Here is a 16,625-nt window from a genome sequence, read left to right on the forward strand (position 1 = left end):
GTTGACGAAGAAATGGATAAAGAAATTACAATGAATGAAATTGAAATGGCAGTAAGAAAGATGAAGAATGGAAAAACTGCTGGAATAGATGAAATTTCAGTGGAGATGATAAAGGCAGCTGGAGCTGTAGGCCTGCAGTGGACATACCGGGTTCTCAGGAATGTCTGGGAGAATAAGGAGGTCCCTGAGGATTGGCAAAAAGGAATAATCATCCCAATTTTCAAGAAAGGTGATAAGAAAGTTTTGAAGAACTACAGGGGAATTACTCTAATATCCCATGTTGCTAAGATAATGGAAAGGATACTGGAAAGTAGAATAAGGTTGAGGGTTGAGAAGCAGATACAGGAAAATCAGTTTGGTTTCAGAAGTGGAAGGTCAACAATAGAGCCCATTTTCATTATGAGACAACTAATGGAAAAGCATTGGGAGTACATGAATGATATGGTGATGACATTCATTGATATTGAAAAGGCATATGACAGTGTCCCGAGGACGAAAGTTTGGGACAGTCTGGTGCAAAAAGGAATTGGACAGGGATTAATAAAAATGATCATGGCATTGTATAAGGAATGTTGTAGTTGCGTGCAAACACAAGTTGGCAGGACAAGTTGGTTCAAAATAACTAGTGGGCTGAGACAGGGAAGTGTTCTATCACCAATCCTGTTTACAATAGTAATGGATAACATCATGAGAACAGCAAAAGCAGCATATGGAGGAAGAGAAATGAACATGATGTTATTTGCAGATGATATTGTGATTTGGGGAGAAGACGACAGGAAGGTTCAAGAACAGTTGAATGTGGTGAATGGGAAGATTGAAGAATGTGGATTGAAAATAAGTGTAGAAAAGAGTAAAACTCTTGTTATGACTAGAGGGGAGAAAGAAGGGAAAGGTCAGATTAGACTTGCAGACAAGCCCCTGGAAGTAGTGGAAACGTTTAAATACCTGGGGAGTGAATTAATGGAGAATGCTCGACTGGATGCTGAGATTAGTAAAAGGATTCAGGCTGGAAGTTGTTTCTATCATAGTGTAAGAAACATGTTATGGGACAAAGATGTGCCAGTGGAAGCAAAGGATACTATGTACAAGATGTATTACGTACCCATAACAACTTACGGAGCAGAAACTTGGACAATGACAAAGAAGGATGAGAGTCGAATACAGGCAGCCGAAATGAAGTTCTTGAGGAGTATGATACAGAAGAGTAGAAGAGACAAAATAAGGAATGAGAAAATCCGGGAAGAAATTGGAGTGGAAAAAATGAATGATAGAATAGAGAAGAGCCGACTAAGATGGTTTGGGCACATAAAGCGAATGAACGACGAAAGAATGCCAAAAAAGGTGATGGAAATGCAAATCCAAGGAAGGAGAGGCCGTGGACGACCACGATTGAGATGGAAGGATACCATCCAACGCAGCATTATAGAAAGAAACCTGGACTGGGACACAGTGTTGGAGGAGGAGTGGTGGAAAGACCGAAGAAAGTGGAGAGGAACCATATTTGCCCCTACCCGGCTACAGCTGGATAAAGGGAAATGATGATGATGATGATCATCATCATGGTACGGGTTACTGTAGTCACGTCCTAGTTCGTGAACCATGGGCAACAGGTGAGTGGCCTAGTAAGTGGTCCTGAGAGTCGGGATACCAGTTATGGAATGGGAGTGGCCATGTCGGACATATTCTGAGTCATGGCCTTCCTTGTGCTCAGGCGGCTAGGACTATACAATTCGCCGGTGGTCCCTAACCCGTTAGATGAGAGATACTAACTTGGACTATGTGTAAGTAAGGTAGAATCTTGGTTCATGAATTTACTGAGCTCAGAACATTTTAAGCAAGCCTCGGACCTATGGGAGTAATGGAGTCCAACTCCCATCTGATAGGCGAGGGACTCCTTGGAAACAACTTGGCGAACGAAATGGAATTTGATGGGGAGCTATCAATATTAATGGGGCTTATGGAAGAAAGAAAGTAGAACTAGCTGAATCAGCAAATGCATCTGGATGTGCTAGGAGTAAGTGATATTCAGGTAAGGGGAGATAACGAGAAAGAGGTAGGAGATTATAAAGTGTACCTGACGGATGTTAGAAAGGGAAGGGCAGAGTATGGGGTACGGCTGTTTATCAGGAATACCATTGTATGCAACATAGTTTCTGTTAGGCTCGTAAATGAGCGAATGATGTGGGTAGATTTGGCAATTAGAGGAATTAGGACGAGAATTGGCTCAGTGTATTCACCATGTGAGGGTGCATATGAGGATGAAGTTGACAAGTTTTATGAAGCATTGAGTGACATTGTGGTCGGGGTCAACAGCAAGGATAGAATGGGCAATTTCAATGTGAGAGTTGGAAATAGAATTGAAGGATATGAAATGGTGATTGGTAAATGTGGGCAAGATATGGAAGCTAATGGGAATGGGAAGCGTTTGCTGGACTTCTGTGCTAGTGTGGGTTTAGCAGTTACGAATACATTCTTCAGGCATAAGGCTATTCACCGCTACACATGTGAGGCTAGGGGTACCACATCCATAATAGACTATATTATCTTAACCGACTTTGAATTCAGGAAATTTGTTAGGAATGTACGAGTTTTCCGGGGATTTTTCGATGATACAGACCACCATCTGATCTGTAGGGAACTAAGTATCTCTAGGCCTAGGGTAGAGAGAGTGAAATCTGTCTGCAAACGAATAAGGGTAGAAAATCTCCAGGACGAGGAAATTAGACAGATGACATGGATATGATTGGTGAGAAGTTTCGAACAGTTGACAGTAAGCAGGTTCAGGATATAGAAAGAGAATGGATGGCATACAGGGATGCTGTAGTAGCAACAGCAAGGGAATGCCTAGGAACAACTCTGTGTAAAGATGGGAAAAGCTGAACATCTTGGTGGAATGATGAAGTGAGAACAGCTTGTAAATGTATAAAGAAGGCTTATCGGAAATGGCTCCAAACAAGGGCCGAGGCAAACAGGGATTTGTACATGGATGAAAGAAACAGAGCGAAACAAATAGTTGTTGAATCCAAAAAGAAGTCGTGGGAAGATTTTGGAGCTGGAAAGGCTAGGTCAAGCAGCAGGGAAACCTTTCTGGACAGTAATAAAGAATCTTAGGAAGGGAGGGGAAAAAGGAAACGAACAGTGTTTTGAGTAATTCAGGTGAACTCATAATAGATCCCAGGGAATCACTGGAGAGGTGAAGGGAATATTTTGAACATCTTCTCAACCTAAAAGGAAATCTTCCTGGTGGTCTTGCTAACAGCAAGCTCATGGGGAGGAAGAAAATGATGGTGAAATTACGCTTGAGGAAGTGGAAAGGATGGTTAATAAACTCCATTGTCATAAAGCAGCAGGAATAGATAAAATTTGACCTGAAATGGTGAAGTATAGTGGGAAGGCAGGGATGAAATGGCTTCGTAGAGTAGTAAGATTAGCATGCAGTGTTGGTAAGGTACCTTCAGATTGGACAAAAGCAGTAATTGCACCTATCTCTAAGCAAGGGAACAGGAAGGATTGCAACAACTATCGAGGTATCTCATTGATTAGCATACCAGGCAAAGTATTCACTGCCATCTTGGAAGGGAAGGTGTGATCAGTCGTTGAGAGGAAGTTGGATGAAAACCAGTGTGGTTTCAGACCACAGAGAGGCTGTCAGGATCGGATTTTCAGCTTGCGCCAGGTAATTGAAAAATGCTACAAGAGGAATAGGCAGGTGTGTTTATGTTTCATAGATCTAGAGAAAGCCTATGACAGGTCACCGAGGGAAAATATGTTCGCCATATTGGGGGACTATGGAATTAAAGGCAAATTATTAAAATCAATCAAAGGCCTTTATGTTGACAATTGGGCTTCAGTGAGAATTGTTGGTAGAATGAGTTCTTGGTTCAGGGTACTTACAGGGTTTAGACAAGGCTGTAATCTTTCACCTTTGCTGTTCGTGGTTTACATGGATCATCTGCTGAAAGGTATAAAATGGGAGGGAGAGATTCAGTTAGGTGGAAATTTAGTAAGCAGTCTGGCGTGTGCTGACGACTTGGTCTTAATGGCAGATTGTGCTGAAAGCCTGCAGTCTAATATCTTGGAACTTGAAAATAGGTGCAATGAGTATGGTATGAAAATCAGCCTTTCGAAGACTAAATTGATGTCATGAGGTAAGAAATTGAGCAGAATTGAATGTCAGATTGGTGATGCAAAGCTAGAACAGGTCAGTAATTTCAAGTATTTAGGTTGTGTGTTCTCCCAGGATGGTAATTAGTGAGTGAGATTGAATCAAGGTGTACTAAAGCTAATGCAGTGAGCTCGCAGTTGCAATCAGCAGTATTCTGTAAGAAGGAAGTCAGCTCCCAGACGAAACTATCTTTATATCGGTCTGTTTTCAGACCAACTTGGCTTTATGGAAGCAAAAGGTGGATGGACTCAGGATATCTTATTCATAAGTTAGAAGTAACAGACATGAAAGTAGCGAGAATGATTGCTGGTACAAACAGATGGGAACAATGGCAGGAAGGTATTCAGAATGAGGAGATAAGGGCTAATTTAGGAATGAACTCGATGGATGAAGCTATATGCATAAACCGACTTTTGGTGGTGGGGTCATTTGAGGCGAATGGAGAATAATGGACTCTGTTATGGAGGGTAAGAGAAGTAGAGGGAGACCAAGACTATGATGGTTAGACTCAGTTTCTAACGATTTAAAGATAAGAGGTATAGAACTAAATGAGGCCACAGCACTAGTTGCAAATAGAGGATTGTGGCGACGTTTAGTAAATTCACAGAGGCTTGCAGACTGAAAGCTGAAAGGTATAACAGTCTATAATGATTATGTATGTACCATTTTCAGACCACAGCCGCTTCCTTCCCACTGCTAGGCCTTTCCTATCCTGTCATCCCCATGAGACCTATCTGTGTCGGTGCCTCGTAAAACAAATTGTAAAAGAGGAATTCTGGTTCCACACATCCTAGTCTGTCCAGACATTACAGAACAATGCTATGAATTGTCTCATTGTCTTTTCAGTTTGACCACTAATCACTTGTATTAAATATGGATATTATCTACTCGGAAATGTTGTGTTCATTATCATTAATCGTTAAGTCAAACACTTTTTTTTAATTACAAAGTGCTCTACTATGGCCATATAATTTAAATAAAGGAGTTCTAGAAATATGCCAACATTTTCTCAGTTTCTCTCAAAGTCATGTTAATGCCACTTGGTGTCCTCTTTAGCGTGAGAACATCCAGTGCTTTTAGTTATTGTAATGCATGTGGAGTGTCTTAATGTGTGGTATGGTTGGGTACATCTGTAATAGTTGATAAATGTTTGACAGGGCCAACTTAAGCAACGACTACTTCACCAATCGTCAGGATCGCTATTTGTTAATAGAAGACTGTGAACCGCTGGCAGACTTCTTTGATGGCCTGGTGTCGCGTGTGAGTGAGTTCTCGCTCCAGCTGAATGCCCAAGACCAGGTGCAACTTCACTCCAGCTGGAGTTTGTACCCCTTCAAAGGAAGACAAGCTGAATTTGTGTCTGCTGCTCGGAAACACGTGTGGGATCACTACAGCGCCGCTGTGAAGCAGCAGCAGCAAGCTCTAACATCGTCAAGTAAGACTGAATCTTAACCAAGTTAACAGTAACTTTGTAAATGGATCTGAACCTTATAGGGTTGTTTTATTTCAACTACTCTCTCTCTCGCCCTCTGGATCAAACCCGGCAGAGGTAGTCACTTCGACACTCCATCCCATAAGATATGTGATGAGACATTTGGTGTTCACCTGACAACCACAAGAAAAGGACGCCAATGAAGCTGTGGGGTGTAAGTCTCATTCTATACATAATTGTCCCTTCTTTTTCACAAGTCAGCCTTCTTTTCTTTCTTCTTCCAGACATGTCATCTGGACAAGCTCCCCTCAGCCAGTTGTATTACAACACAACTCTCTATTATCTTATGTCATTCAACTAGCTCCAAGGAACATCATACTGGCATCTTTCAAGAACTTGGTTATTTCTTAAACTCGCAACTGGCTGAAGGGAGCTTGTCCAGATGACATGTCTGGAAGAAGAAAGAAAAGAGAAAAATGTTAGAAGGCTGACTTGTGAAAAAGAAGGGACAATTATGTATAGAATGAGACTTACACCCCACAGCTTCATTGGCGCAACCGTAAGAAAAGGACGCCAATGAAGCTGTGGGGTGATGGTTAAACGTTTATGAACGTTTTTAACATCTTTGGATTCATATTTTTAATGCCTTTGTTTTATTTAGTGTTCACTATTTTAATGTTTTTGCCAATGCCTGAAGATGACCTGTTTTTAGAAGGTTGAAGAACGATTATGCTTATGCTTGTAAGAACGATTATGAAAGTATAAATTTGACATTAGATTGAATTGAATAGGTGGACCATACAGTATATATTTCAATACATGTCGTTATCTATCAGTACGGATCAAAACGTGAAATTTGTATCATATCGTACACAACAGTAGCCTCCTCCACAATAACACTCAATTTGCTGTACACGGTAGGCGCTCCCAACCCTGAAACAATGATAACTCCTAAACCAAACCGTTAAGGGTATTCTTATTATTGAGGTTATTAAACAACTTCTTTTGATAAGGATTACTGCAAACTACAAGATATTGTATTTACTCGTGCATTAGACCCCCTCACATATTAGAGCCTCCCTGGCTTTTTGGGACGAGGAAAATGAAAAAATAAATCTTGCATACAAGACCCCTCCAACGTAATTCAGCAATGAAGAACGATTGCACTTCGAAGCGGGTACAAACCTTACTGCAGCTCCGATGACATCACACAGATTTGTGAATAGTTACGTCCGTACATACGATACGTGCAATGAAAACACGCGTCAAAGTCATGCGGTACATCTGTGTTTCGTAGTTAAGAAATGTCGCCTCCGTGGCATAGGCCTACTGCAACTCTGATGATATACAGATAGGTGAATAGTTTCGTGTCCGACTTATGCAATTAAAGCATGCATCTGTCATGCTATACCATGTGATTCAGCTTCCCTTTCCAGTGTAGTTTTATTCTAACTGTAATATTAATTCCATCCTGAAAACATCTGCCCTGCCGGTATGCTCAGACAACACAATCAGGTATCTTGGTATTTACTGCCTCACCATGATAGGATGCCATAATATTGTACTCAAACACGTGAAGGTATGCATGTGCAGTGAACCTAATACATGCTATAAGCTGCAAAGTGTGCCGTACGGAACTGTAGCGCAGTTAAAGCGCGGCACAGAGGGCTTACGTGTGAGGTGAAAAGTTTGAGTTCGGGGGAAGATACCATATTTTTTTTAATACATACTGCACACAATATAGGTTCATTACTCGATTTCATGCAAATTTTGTGTGAATGAATGTGTTTTTGGCACTAAGGAGGGAGTATTTGTTAGCAGGCTGGACACATACAGACCAGAAATAATAGGAACCCAACTGCCCTGACAATGTTTTATCGCAGCAAATGCTTGATGTGATGACCGTTTTGGTTTATCCACATTTGGGCCCAGTGTCTAATACATTGTTTTGCACACTGAAACATTCCAGGTGTAATTTCTTGGCGTCTGTGATGTGTTACCAGAACTGGTTGTGGTTTCCTGACGTTTGAGTGTAAACGACGTTCTTTAAATCTCTCACAAGAAAAAGTCTAACAGCGTTAAATCCGATGATCTGCTAGACCTAGAAACAGGACCTCCTCATCCTATCCAATTTCCTGGCAGTTCCTAATTCAGATGGTTACGAACGGGTAAAGTTGAATATGGCAGTGCTCCATCCTGTTGCAACCACATCATCAAAGGGCACATCATCCAAAAGCAGTGGGAGTTCCTGACGCAGAAAGTGCAGGTAGCGTGGGCCTATCCAATGTCCGTCAAAGAAATAAGGTCCAAGCAGGCGATCTCCCAAGATTCCACAACACACATTTACTCCCCATCGTATTTGAAGGGCTGCCTGTCACACCCAGTGAGGATTGTCCGGACTCCAATAGTGCATGTTGTGGCTATTGACGTTTTCATTATTGCGGAAGCGTGAGTCGTTCAAGAACAAGATGTGTGATACGAATGCTGCATCATTGTCCAGCCTGCCTAATAGCTACCAACAGAACTCCATTCGAGCTTCGAAATCCCACCCATGGAACTCTTGGTGTAGCTCAAGATGGTGTGGGTGAAATTTATGTCCGTGCAGTATTTGCCAGACGGACGGCTGGCTGGTGTTCACTTGTTGTGCAGTTGCCCTTGGACGGATGTGTGGATTATTGCGAGCTGCATCCAGAAGGACCTCTTCTGTTTCACCCGATGAAACGGGCCTATCGCAGACTGGTGGCTGTTTGGAAATCATGCCTGTTGTCCTTAGGTGTCTTTCAACACGGCAGAATGTCGTAGCAACCGGGTATTGCCTGTCAGGATACCGTTCGTGGTACAGACGTAGGGCCTCGCATGAATTTTGTCTTGCTTCCCCATAGATGGGGAACATGTCAACATATTTCTCTGTGGAAAACATGCCGAATGACAGCAGTGATTACATTCAGGCCCTAACCAGCAGAACATGCGCAGAGCATAAGATGAATAACGTCATTCTACTGTTCAAATGTGGCAAACGTGGGTCTGTGTTTATGTATTCAAACATCATACAGATGTGGAAAATCTTTGTACGATGCAGGATTTGAACCGCCGTTGGCACGTTCCATCAATTATTAGACTAACGCCTAACCACATACACTGCTGGGAACATGCTGGTAGTATGAGGAGAGTAGAGTACATACGCCATCCGGTTTGGTGTTTTAAGACATTAATTACTGCACTGTTACCTAGTTTTATGCATTGATTTCCCTCTTTGTTACATCCGGACAGGGTGAGTTGGCCATGCGGTTAGGGGCGTGCAGCTGTGAGCTCGCATCCAGGAGATGGTTGGTTCGAATCCCACAGTGAGCAGTCCTTAAGATGGTTTTCCGTGGTTTCCCATTTTCATACCAGGCAAATGCTGGGGTTGTACCTTAAGACCACGACCACTTCCTTCCCATTCCTAGGCCTTTTCTGTCCCATCGTTACCATAAGACCTATCTGTGTCGGTGCGACGTACAGCAAAAAAAAGTTACACCCGGTCACGAGGCACAACACATTAAAATAGTTACATGGTCAAAGGACGACATTATATGATTGCAATTTAAAGTTAAAAATTTCATGATTGTTCCGTATTGAACAGAGAAATATACAATGTTAAATAGTAGGAAGGATCCACCTTTCAGTACTCCGTTGTTAAGTTGAACCAAATAGAAGTTACAACCTGTTCATTTGGGACCGATTTCAACACATTTGAAGTGTCATCATCAGCCAATGAGCAAAGCAGTGCAAAAATTAAGTCATAAAGGTCTAAAAACACCTAACACAATGATCAGAGGCGAAAATTTAACACTATTTCGTGCCGAAGCAATTCCAGCAATACTTACCAAGGGAGATGTTCAATAAATTTCTAATTTCTTTGAAATCATTTAAGAAAAGGCTAGGAAAGCAACAGATAGGGAATCTGCCACCTGGGCAACTGCCCTAAATGCAGATCAGTAGTGATTTGATTGATTGATTGATTGATTGATTGATTGATTGATTGATTGATTGATTGATTGATTGATTGATTGGGAAATTGGTGGCAACAGATGATGATAATTCAAATGAAAGCAATGATCAGGTTTACTGTGTGGTAGGCCTACTGCTTAACTTTTTTTTCTTTTTTTTGCTAGGGGCTTTACGTCGCACCGACACAGATAGGTCTTATGGCGACGATGGGATAGGAAAGGCCTAGGAGTTGGAAGGAAGCAGCCGTGGCCTTAATTAAGGTACAGCCCCAGTATTTGCCTGGTGTGAAAATGGGAAACCACGGAAAACCATCTTTCGGGCTGCCGATAGTGGGATTCGAACCTACTATCTCCCGGATGCTACTGCTTAACTGACAGACACAAATGACTACCATTACATTCTTGTGTATTAATATTGCATTATATGACACCAGTATCCCTTTTGTCTATGGGGTCGAGTATGAAGCGGGACGAATTTTTGTAGCGAGTTTTTACGACCGCATGCCCTTCCTGACGTCATCCTCATCAGAGGAGTTAATGAGATGAAAGGAATGACTTGATATAGGAGTAACTAAAGCTGACTATATTTACTTCATATGTAGGCCTAAAAGTCATTTGTTCACCATTTATTCTTTTTAAATTTAGAAGTACTGCCTTCCAACAAAAATAGCCAGTAAAACTCAGAATACATATATAAGTTTGTTAAAGAATAGTGTCGAATGTTAACATGTACAATTGAGGAGTTGGATGCAATAACAGCGTAAGTAGACTTACGTTATTTTGAGAAACAGAAGCTTGAAGTTTATAAATGTTCTGAGTTAAATGTTATATTAGGAATCAACCTGAATTTCATTTAAAGGCATTTAAAAGAGCCAGGAAATGTATTTCCCGAAGAATTTTATTGATCTGTTAGCTAATAAGAAAGACAGAGTTATTTAAAATTTCCTTTTATACGCTGTTATTGCATGAAGAGCAGGAATATTATATTTTGCAACCTACTAGTATTGATCAGGGAGTTAGGAAAGCATGATCGCCCACTATAGAGGAACAAAAGTGGCTGTTTATCCCACCTCAGTTCTCCAAAATGTCTAAACTTACTAAAATTAGGAACAAATTCCGAAAAAAAAATTCAACTAAGAAAAGTAAAAAAATTACATTTATTCTTTATTTAATATTCACCTTTTTTCCTTTATTGCGTAAAGGGCCGAGAGAAGTTTGCTACAGTGCTCTCCCCAACTACGGTATTAGGCTACGGTAATTGCCCCCCCCCCCCAACAGATATTTGAAATGTTATAAAATTAGAAACATTCCTTTCTGAACAACTTTTATTCCTATTTTCATTTACAAAATTATTCTCTCAGCCTAAACCTTACTTGTTTTAAATACTCAAATACCGCATCATTGACCAAAATCAGGATAATTCATCTTCACATGCTGCATTAGCAGACTCTAGGGGATCATTACACACAGACATGACCTTCACATACCATTCAACATTTTCAGGTTTTAAGTATTTCATTAGTGAAAGAACATCATCCCTTTTGTCTGCTTTTACGCCACACTTTCTTACATCAAGTAGCCTCAAATCATTAAAACTGAGAAAGCTAGCATTCCTCTTTAAGAATGTAAATGGCACATAGTTAGGAGTGTAGGACTGTGACCCTGATACAACACCATTATGGTAATAAAGTCGCACAAACTTCTGTATCATGAATCTGTTGCTTTTAGCAGAGGGCATTCTTAGAAACATAGGTGCACTGAAGGGTTCTGGATGCTTCCTACTGTCCTTCATGATGTTCAGATATTCTTCACAAGTTTCTATGCATTCAACCTGTTTTAGAAGAATACCATATTTCCCGAAGTTCCTATCACACTGGCTAAAAGAATGCCCTCTAACAGGAAAAATATGTTCAATCTCAACTTTCAGATCTTTCGACAACCAAGCACTGAACATTACCATAGCATTATTCTTATTTTGACCACCGCATGAGTCGGACAAGAGCACAACTTTCCTTTTGATGGGCATTTCCTGTAGTTTTCTTGTTAAAAAGTCGTGTAAGAAAGAGCACACTGAATTGGGGTTCTTTTTAGAGTCACTCTCCAGAAAGCAATAGAAAGCACTACTACCATCATTGTGACAATGCACATTAAAGTTATAAAGCCACAACAAACGCTTATAAAATTGAGCTGTCACGTTAAGCCGAGGTAAAGGCAGGTTTTGAGCATAGTCAAATTCAACCACGAGAATATCGCTGTCCTCATTTTTTACACTATTCAGTAGCTCTTTCTTTAACCCACTGTATGCCTCAACTCGCTTTTTATGGTAAACGTAATGGTTTTTGCAATCATGATCAGGGTTTGCTTTGAGATATACCTCACATTCTGCACAGTAATCACAGGTATCTGTCTTTGGTTGTCGGAATGAATATTCAGAATTTTCCCTGAAGTACTTGTGATATGCACTATACCCTACTCTCAGAGGTTTACTCACCTTATCATAATAATACTGCTTGAAAGCTGTATATAATTTCACAACGTTTAATTCAGGGTTCTCAAAGTACTTCCTGTTTGTTTTTGCCCTGCTGTAGTGAGCTTCCCGATGAGGAATCAGTCCCCAGTGTTCTTCCACAAGCTGCCAGACATTATCTGCAATTTTATTCGGACGGTTGTTGTGTTTTCCTCTACGATCTTCCAGAACAGCACCTATAAAATTGAACAGTAGTCAGGCCTTATTCAAACAGTAACTATGACAAGCACATCCATACATCCATAATAACTTTACATACCATATTACACTTACCTGTTCTTAAGGATTGTTGCACGGTCCTCAGTCGCATTTCTGATATTTGGAATAGAGAAAGCAGAAATTGTCTACAAACAGACATCTCATCATGCTTCACTTTTATACAGTAACTCCATATATTATCTCTATTTTTAGATCGGTTATGCTTTTGAAAGATTTTTTCCTTTTTTTTTCATATAACCCAGCAAAACTGCATCCTGAAGTAACTTGTCACCAGCCTCCCAAAATGATCTAAAGCTATTCTTCTGATCTTCATACGTTACAGTTTCAAAACACCTGAAAAAGATGTAAAATGTAAGAACAGCCCTCCTTCACAACACCACTACATTAATAAAATGAAACAACGTTCTGATTCATTACATTTATTAACGCTAGGTAGACTAAAGCCAACCAAACTTGTAAAGAAGAACCTACCTTTTCCTGCAACATTTATCCACTTTCCTAAATTTCTTCTTTCCGATTTCCTTTCCACTTGTGAGAGAAATGTAACTTCTGCCACTGTTTCTTGCACGCTTTACAATATTTCTTTTCCAAGTATCAGGATCTTTCATCCTTTTTCTTCCTCTGCACCTGGGCTTAAAACTGTCGTCTAAACAGGCAGTATCATCAAATACTTCTGAATCACTGCCTACTGATGTATCAGAAGTGACGTCAATAGAAATATCGGCACCAGCCACAAAACCTTCTCTTTCACTCGCTGACATCTTCTCCAGCCAAAGAACTGGCGGCAACAGATCATGCCGCTCGTGAAGCACGCCTCATCATGCAATAACAGCGTAGCGCATGGTACCAGTTTTAGTGAGCTCCTGACCTCTAGCGACACCCTAGCGAACTAAGACCTGGATAGGGTTGTAGTGAAAGGACCGGGAAATTCGAAAACGGTATTCATGCAATAACAGCGTAAGTAGACTTACGCTGTTACTTACGCTGTTACTGCATCTAGCTCCTCAATTTATAGCTCTTTATAGCCTAGAAGTCATGTGTTCACTGCACAGAATTTGAGGTTATAACATATTGGACACCCCATTACTTTTGTTGGCTGTAAATGTGGAATAAAAGGGGTCTAATACGCGAGTAAATATGGTATCTGCTGAGTGCTGCCTTTCACAGATTGGTGTATTTCGTCGGGCTTCTATACACAACATTTCTTCCACACATACTTGAGGTCTATCGTCGGTGCCCAAACACTGCACAGTTCACAGTGTGTACAGTTACCGCACACTGACTTCGCACGCGTGTCCGCTCTCGGGGAGAGAGAGTTGGACAGGTGTATTGTACGAGTTTGACGGCTAGGGAACATAGCGTACACGGTTCAGGACGGAGGTTCGTTGGAAGTGCTGTTCCAAATTAATTGCATTATGAAACGCACATCAAAAAAGAAAAGAAGTGGCAAAAATTTACAATCCTTTATAACGGACTAGGAATTACACTTCTTTTTCGCGCCCAACAGAAACAATTGTAAATGATTATTATGCCATCGGACTATCGGCGGACACTGGAAATTTACTGTTGACCACCACTATAACGCTGTCCACAAAGAAGAATTATAGGCTTAGGGATTTGAAAACACGTGATCGCAGTCAGCAGACAGATTCTGACGTATGTTAAATATTTGAAGACATATTTTAAGATCCAATCTTCTGTGGCTCAGAACAGCAGTATGTTCAAAAGTGTCGTCATCTCCTACTTTCAGGAAAATGATCTCGACATGCCGTCATTAAAAGGAACTTACAGTATAGTGCTGAAAATAGCGACAAGGCGTTGATAAGATACAATAGCTTTTCGTATGTGATATCTTGTTAAATATAATGTATTGTCTCAGGTTTACAGGTTTGTATTATAAACCACAATAATATAATGTGTGGTGTAAAATTTTCGGACTCAGAAAGTACGACTGCTACGACTACATGGCTGAGGTGTCGTACTGTTGTTAATCGGTGGGGAGGGAGAGTAGTATTCCCCTCCCGAATGGGTAGTCAAGTCTGTCATGCTGGGAGGGGCAATTCCGGAGGGGCAGCATATCAGTGTGCTGCACAGGTGTGACATTGCTGGCTACCGCTGGTTTAAGCAGTATAAGCAAAGAAAGCGCTCAGATGGCTTTTTTTTCTTCTTTTTTTTCTGTGACTTCTGTCACTGAGATCATCACTGCTAGGTTCCATGAATGTTTTATACACTTGAACGTTCCTGTACAACAGTGAAAACCACATCAAAGATTCTTGAGATACACAGACACCTGTTTCTTACAGCAGGTGCAGACACCTGGATCTTCCCTCTCATAGAGATGGGTCAGCTGGGCATTCATCATGATAGCCAGGTGACTACGCAACTGCTGAGTTCAGCCCATCCGGGTTCTCTGATCCACTTGGCTACCGGCTACTTTAACTTGACTCAGGAGTACATGAACACCATCATTCATCGGTCTGCGGCTTGCTACAGGATCTTGATGGCTCATCCTACTGTAAGTACTACAGTGGTCTGTAACTGAATGTAAGACCTGTCCCAAAAACCCAAATACACGTGAATAATCCACACATTAAATATACAGTGCACCCTAATTTCAGGAGGAGAAATGATAAAAAACAAAATTTTAAAACTTTATTTTTTGTCTTATTTACAAGAAATGAAACCTACATAATATACCAAATTGTTTAAAAACAATGCATCATGATCTTTGCCGTGATCACAATAATCTTTGGGCGCTGTTGTAGCAAGAAGCAGGATTTTACAGTAACAAAAAAGCGTGAGAGTCAATTAAAAGAAAATGTAAATATGTGCAGTAAACTCCTTACCTGTCATCGTTATAGAGTGTTGTCCTCAGTTTTTTTTCGAGCTAATTCATGATCCCACATTTCGTGAAGGAATTTTCTACTGTTGGTAGTGGAACGGAGTCCCGTGAGCAAAGCTAGCCTGATGCGTTGTGTTTGACGGGACGAAGAAGTGTGATTGAGGAGGAGAGTTTTTATTCCTTATTAGTGAAAAATGAAGGCACATGGAAAGAAATGGGCCACAGAAAGCTACAAAGGAAGAACCCGATGTGGAGATCTTCAGCTCTGCAATACGTGTAATATGGTGCATTTTCAGCTGTGCACTCCGTGTTACTGAAGGCTGAAAAGGATTTGATTTTAGTTTAACTCAATGTGCTGATAGAGAAGTTGTGGCGAGAACACTCACGAAGACCGCCGTTTTTAACTGTTTCTATTATTTATAGGACTGCAAGATGGCAGTAAAGCAGGGAATAATCATAATAATAATAATAACAATAATATCATCATCATCATTATTACGTGGACTGTTGGGAGGCCTGGTGCAGTCCTTTCCTGAGCTGGAGTGTATAAGAAATCAGGAGCAACCATTTAGCCATGGTTTCACACAAGGGTTGGCATTAATCTTTAGGGAGAAGGCAGTCGCTACTCTAAATGCTTCTGTCGCCACCAAGCTTACTCCACATTGATGAGGAGGTAATGAAGTCTGTTTATTAACACATTGGTGACTGGCCCCGAGAATTCTCGTTTTTATGGACCTTGTGTTTCCTTGATTGCTGTACAATCTGGTGACAAAATTATAAGTTTTAAACAGTGTAGTCATGGAATATATAGTATAATGCAGCTATTGCTTCATCATCTTATTTCCTTTAAACATCTAGTTAACAAAATAATATCGGAAATTCCTTGGAGCTTCAGGGCAGGGCAGTTGCTAACAGATATTGATATTTGTGATGAATTACGTGCAGACCAGTTATCAGATGTACCTGGAGACAGTTTAATTTAATTTAGTGTGGGTATTTCTAGCCGGGTGCAGCCCTTGTAAGGCAGACCCTCCGATGAGGGTAGGTGGCATCTGCCACATGTAGGTAACTGCATGTTATTGTGGTAGAGGATATTGTTAGGTGTAGTGTGTGTGAGTTGCAAGAATGTTGGGGACAGCACAAACACTCAGCCTGCGAGCCATTGGAATAAACTGTTGAAGGTTAAAATCCCCGACTCGGCTGGGAATCGAACCCGGGGCCCTATGAACCGAAGGCCAGTACGCTGACCATTCAGCCAACGAGGTGGACCCTAAAGACGGTGAATTAGATATTTCTCTAATTATGTGAATGGTTCTTACAATGATTTTGGTCCTTCTATGTCACATCGTAGGCAAGAATCTCGTGTTTTGCAATACCGGTACAGCAGTGACTCAGATACACACAAGTCAAGTATAGACAGCACTTGTAGTATGTAATAGGCACAGATACAG

The 16,625-nt window shown here is 40.9% G+C and overlaps 1 protein-coding gene across 5 annotated transcripts in view; it reads left to right on the plus strand.

The window, feature by feature from the left end:
* PGS1 (Phosphatidylglycerophosphate synthase 1) overlaps positions 1 to 16,625 on the plus strand; it is a 158,015-nt gene that overhangs the window by 108,670 nt on the left and 32,720 nt on the right. For 4 of the 5 annotated variants that reach the window (XM_067149665.2, XM_067149667.2, XM_068228193.1 and 1 more), the window contains 2 exons: positions 5,323 to 5,600; positions 14,636 to 14,847. In XM_067149665.2, coding sequence (XP_067005766.2) covers positions 5,323 to 5,600; positions 14,636 to 14,847 — 490 coding nt within the window. The remainder of the gene's footprint in view (positions 1 to 5,322; positions 5,601 to 14,635; positions 14,848 to 16,625) is intronic. The other variant, XM_067149666.2, reaches the window with a different exon arrangement.

Source organism: Anabrus simplex, chromosome 6 (genome assembly GCF_040414725.1).
Source record: "Anabrus simplex isolate iqAnaSimp1 chromosome 6, ASM4041472v1, whole genome shotgun sequence".
Classification (NCBI taxonomy): Eukaryota; Metazoa; Arthropoda; class Insecta; order Orthoptera; family Tettigoniidae; genus Anabrus; species Anabrus simplex.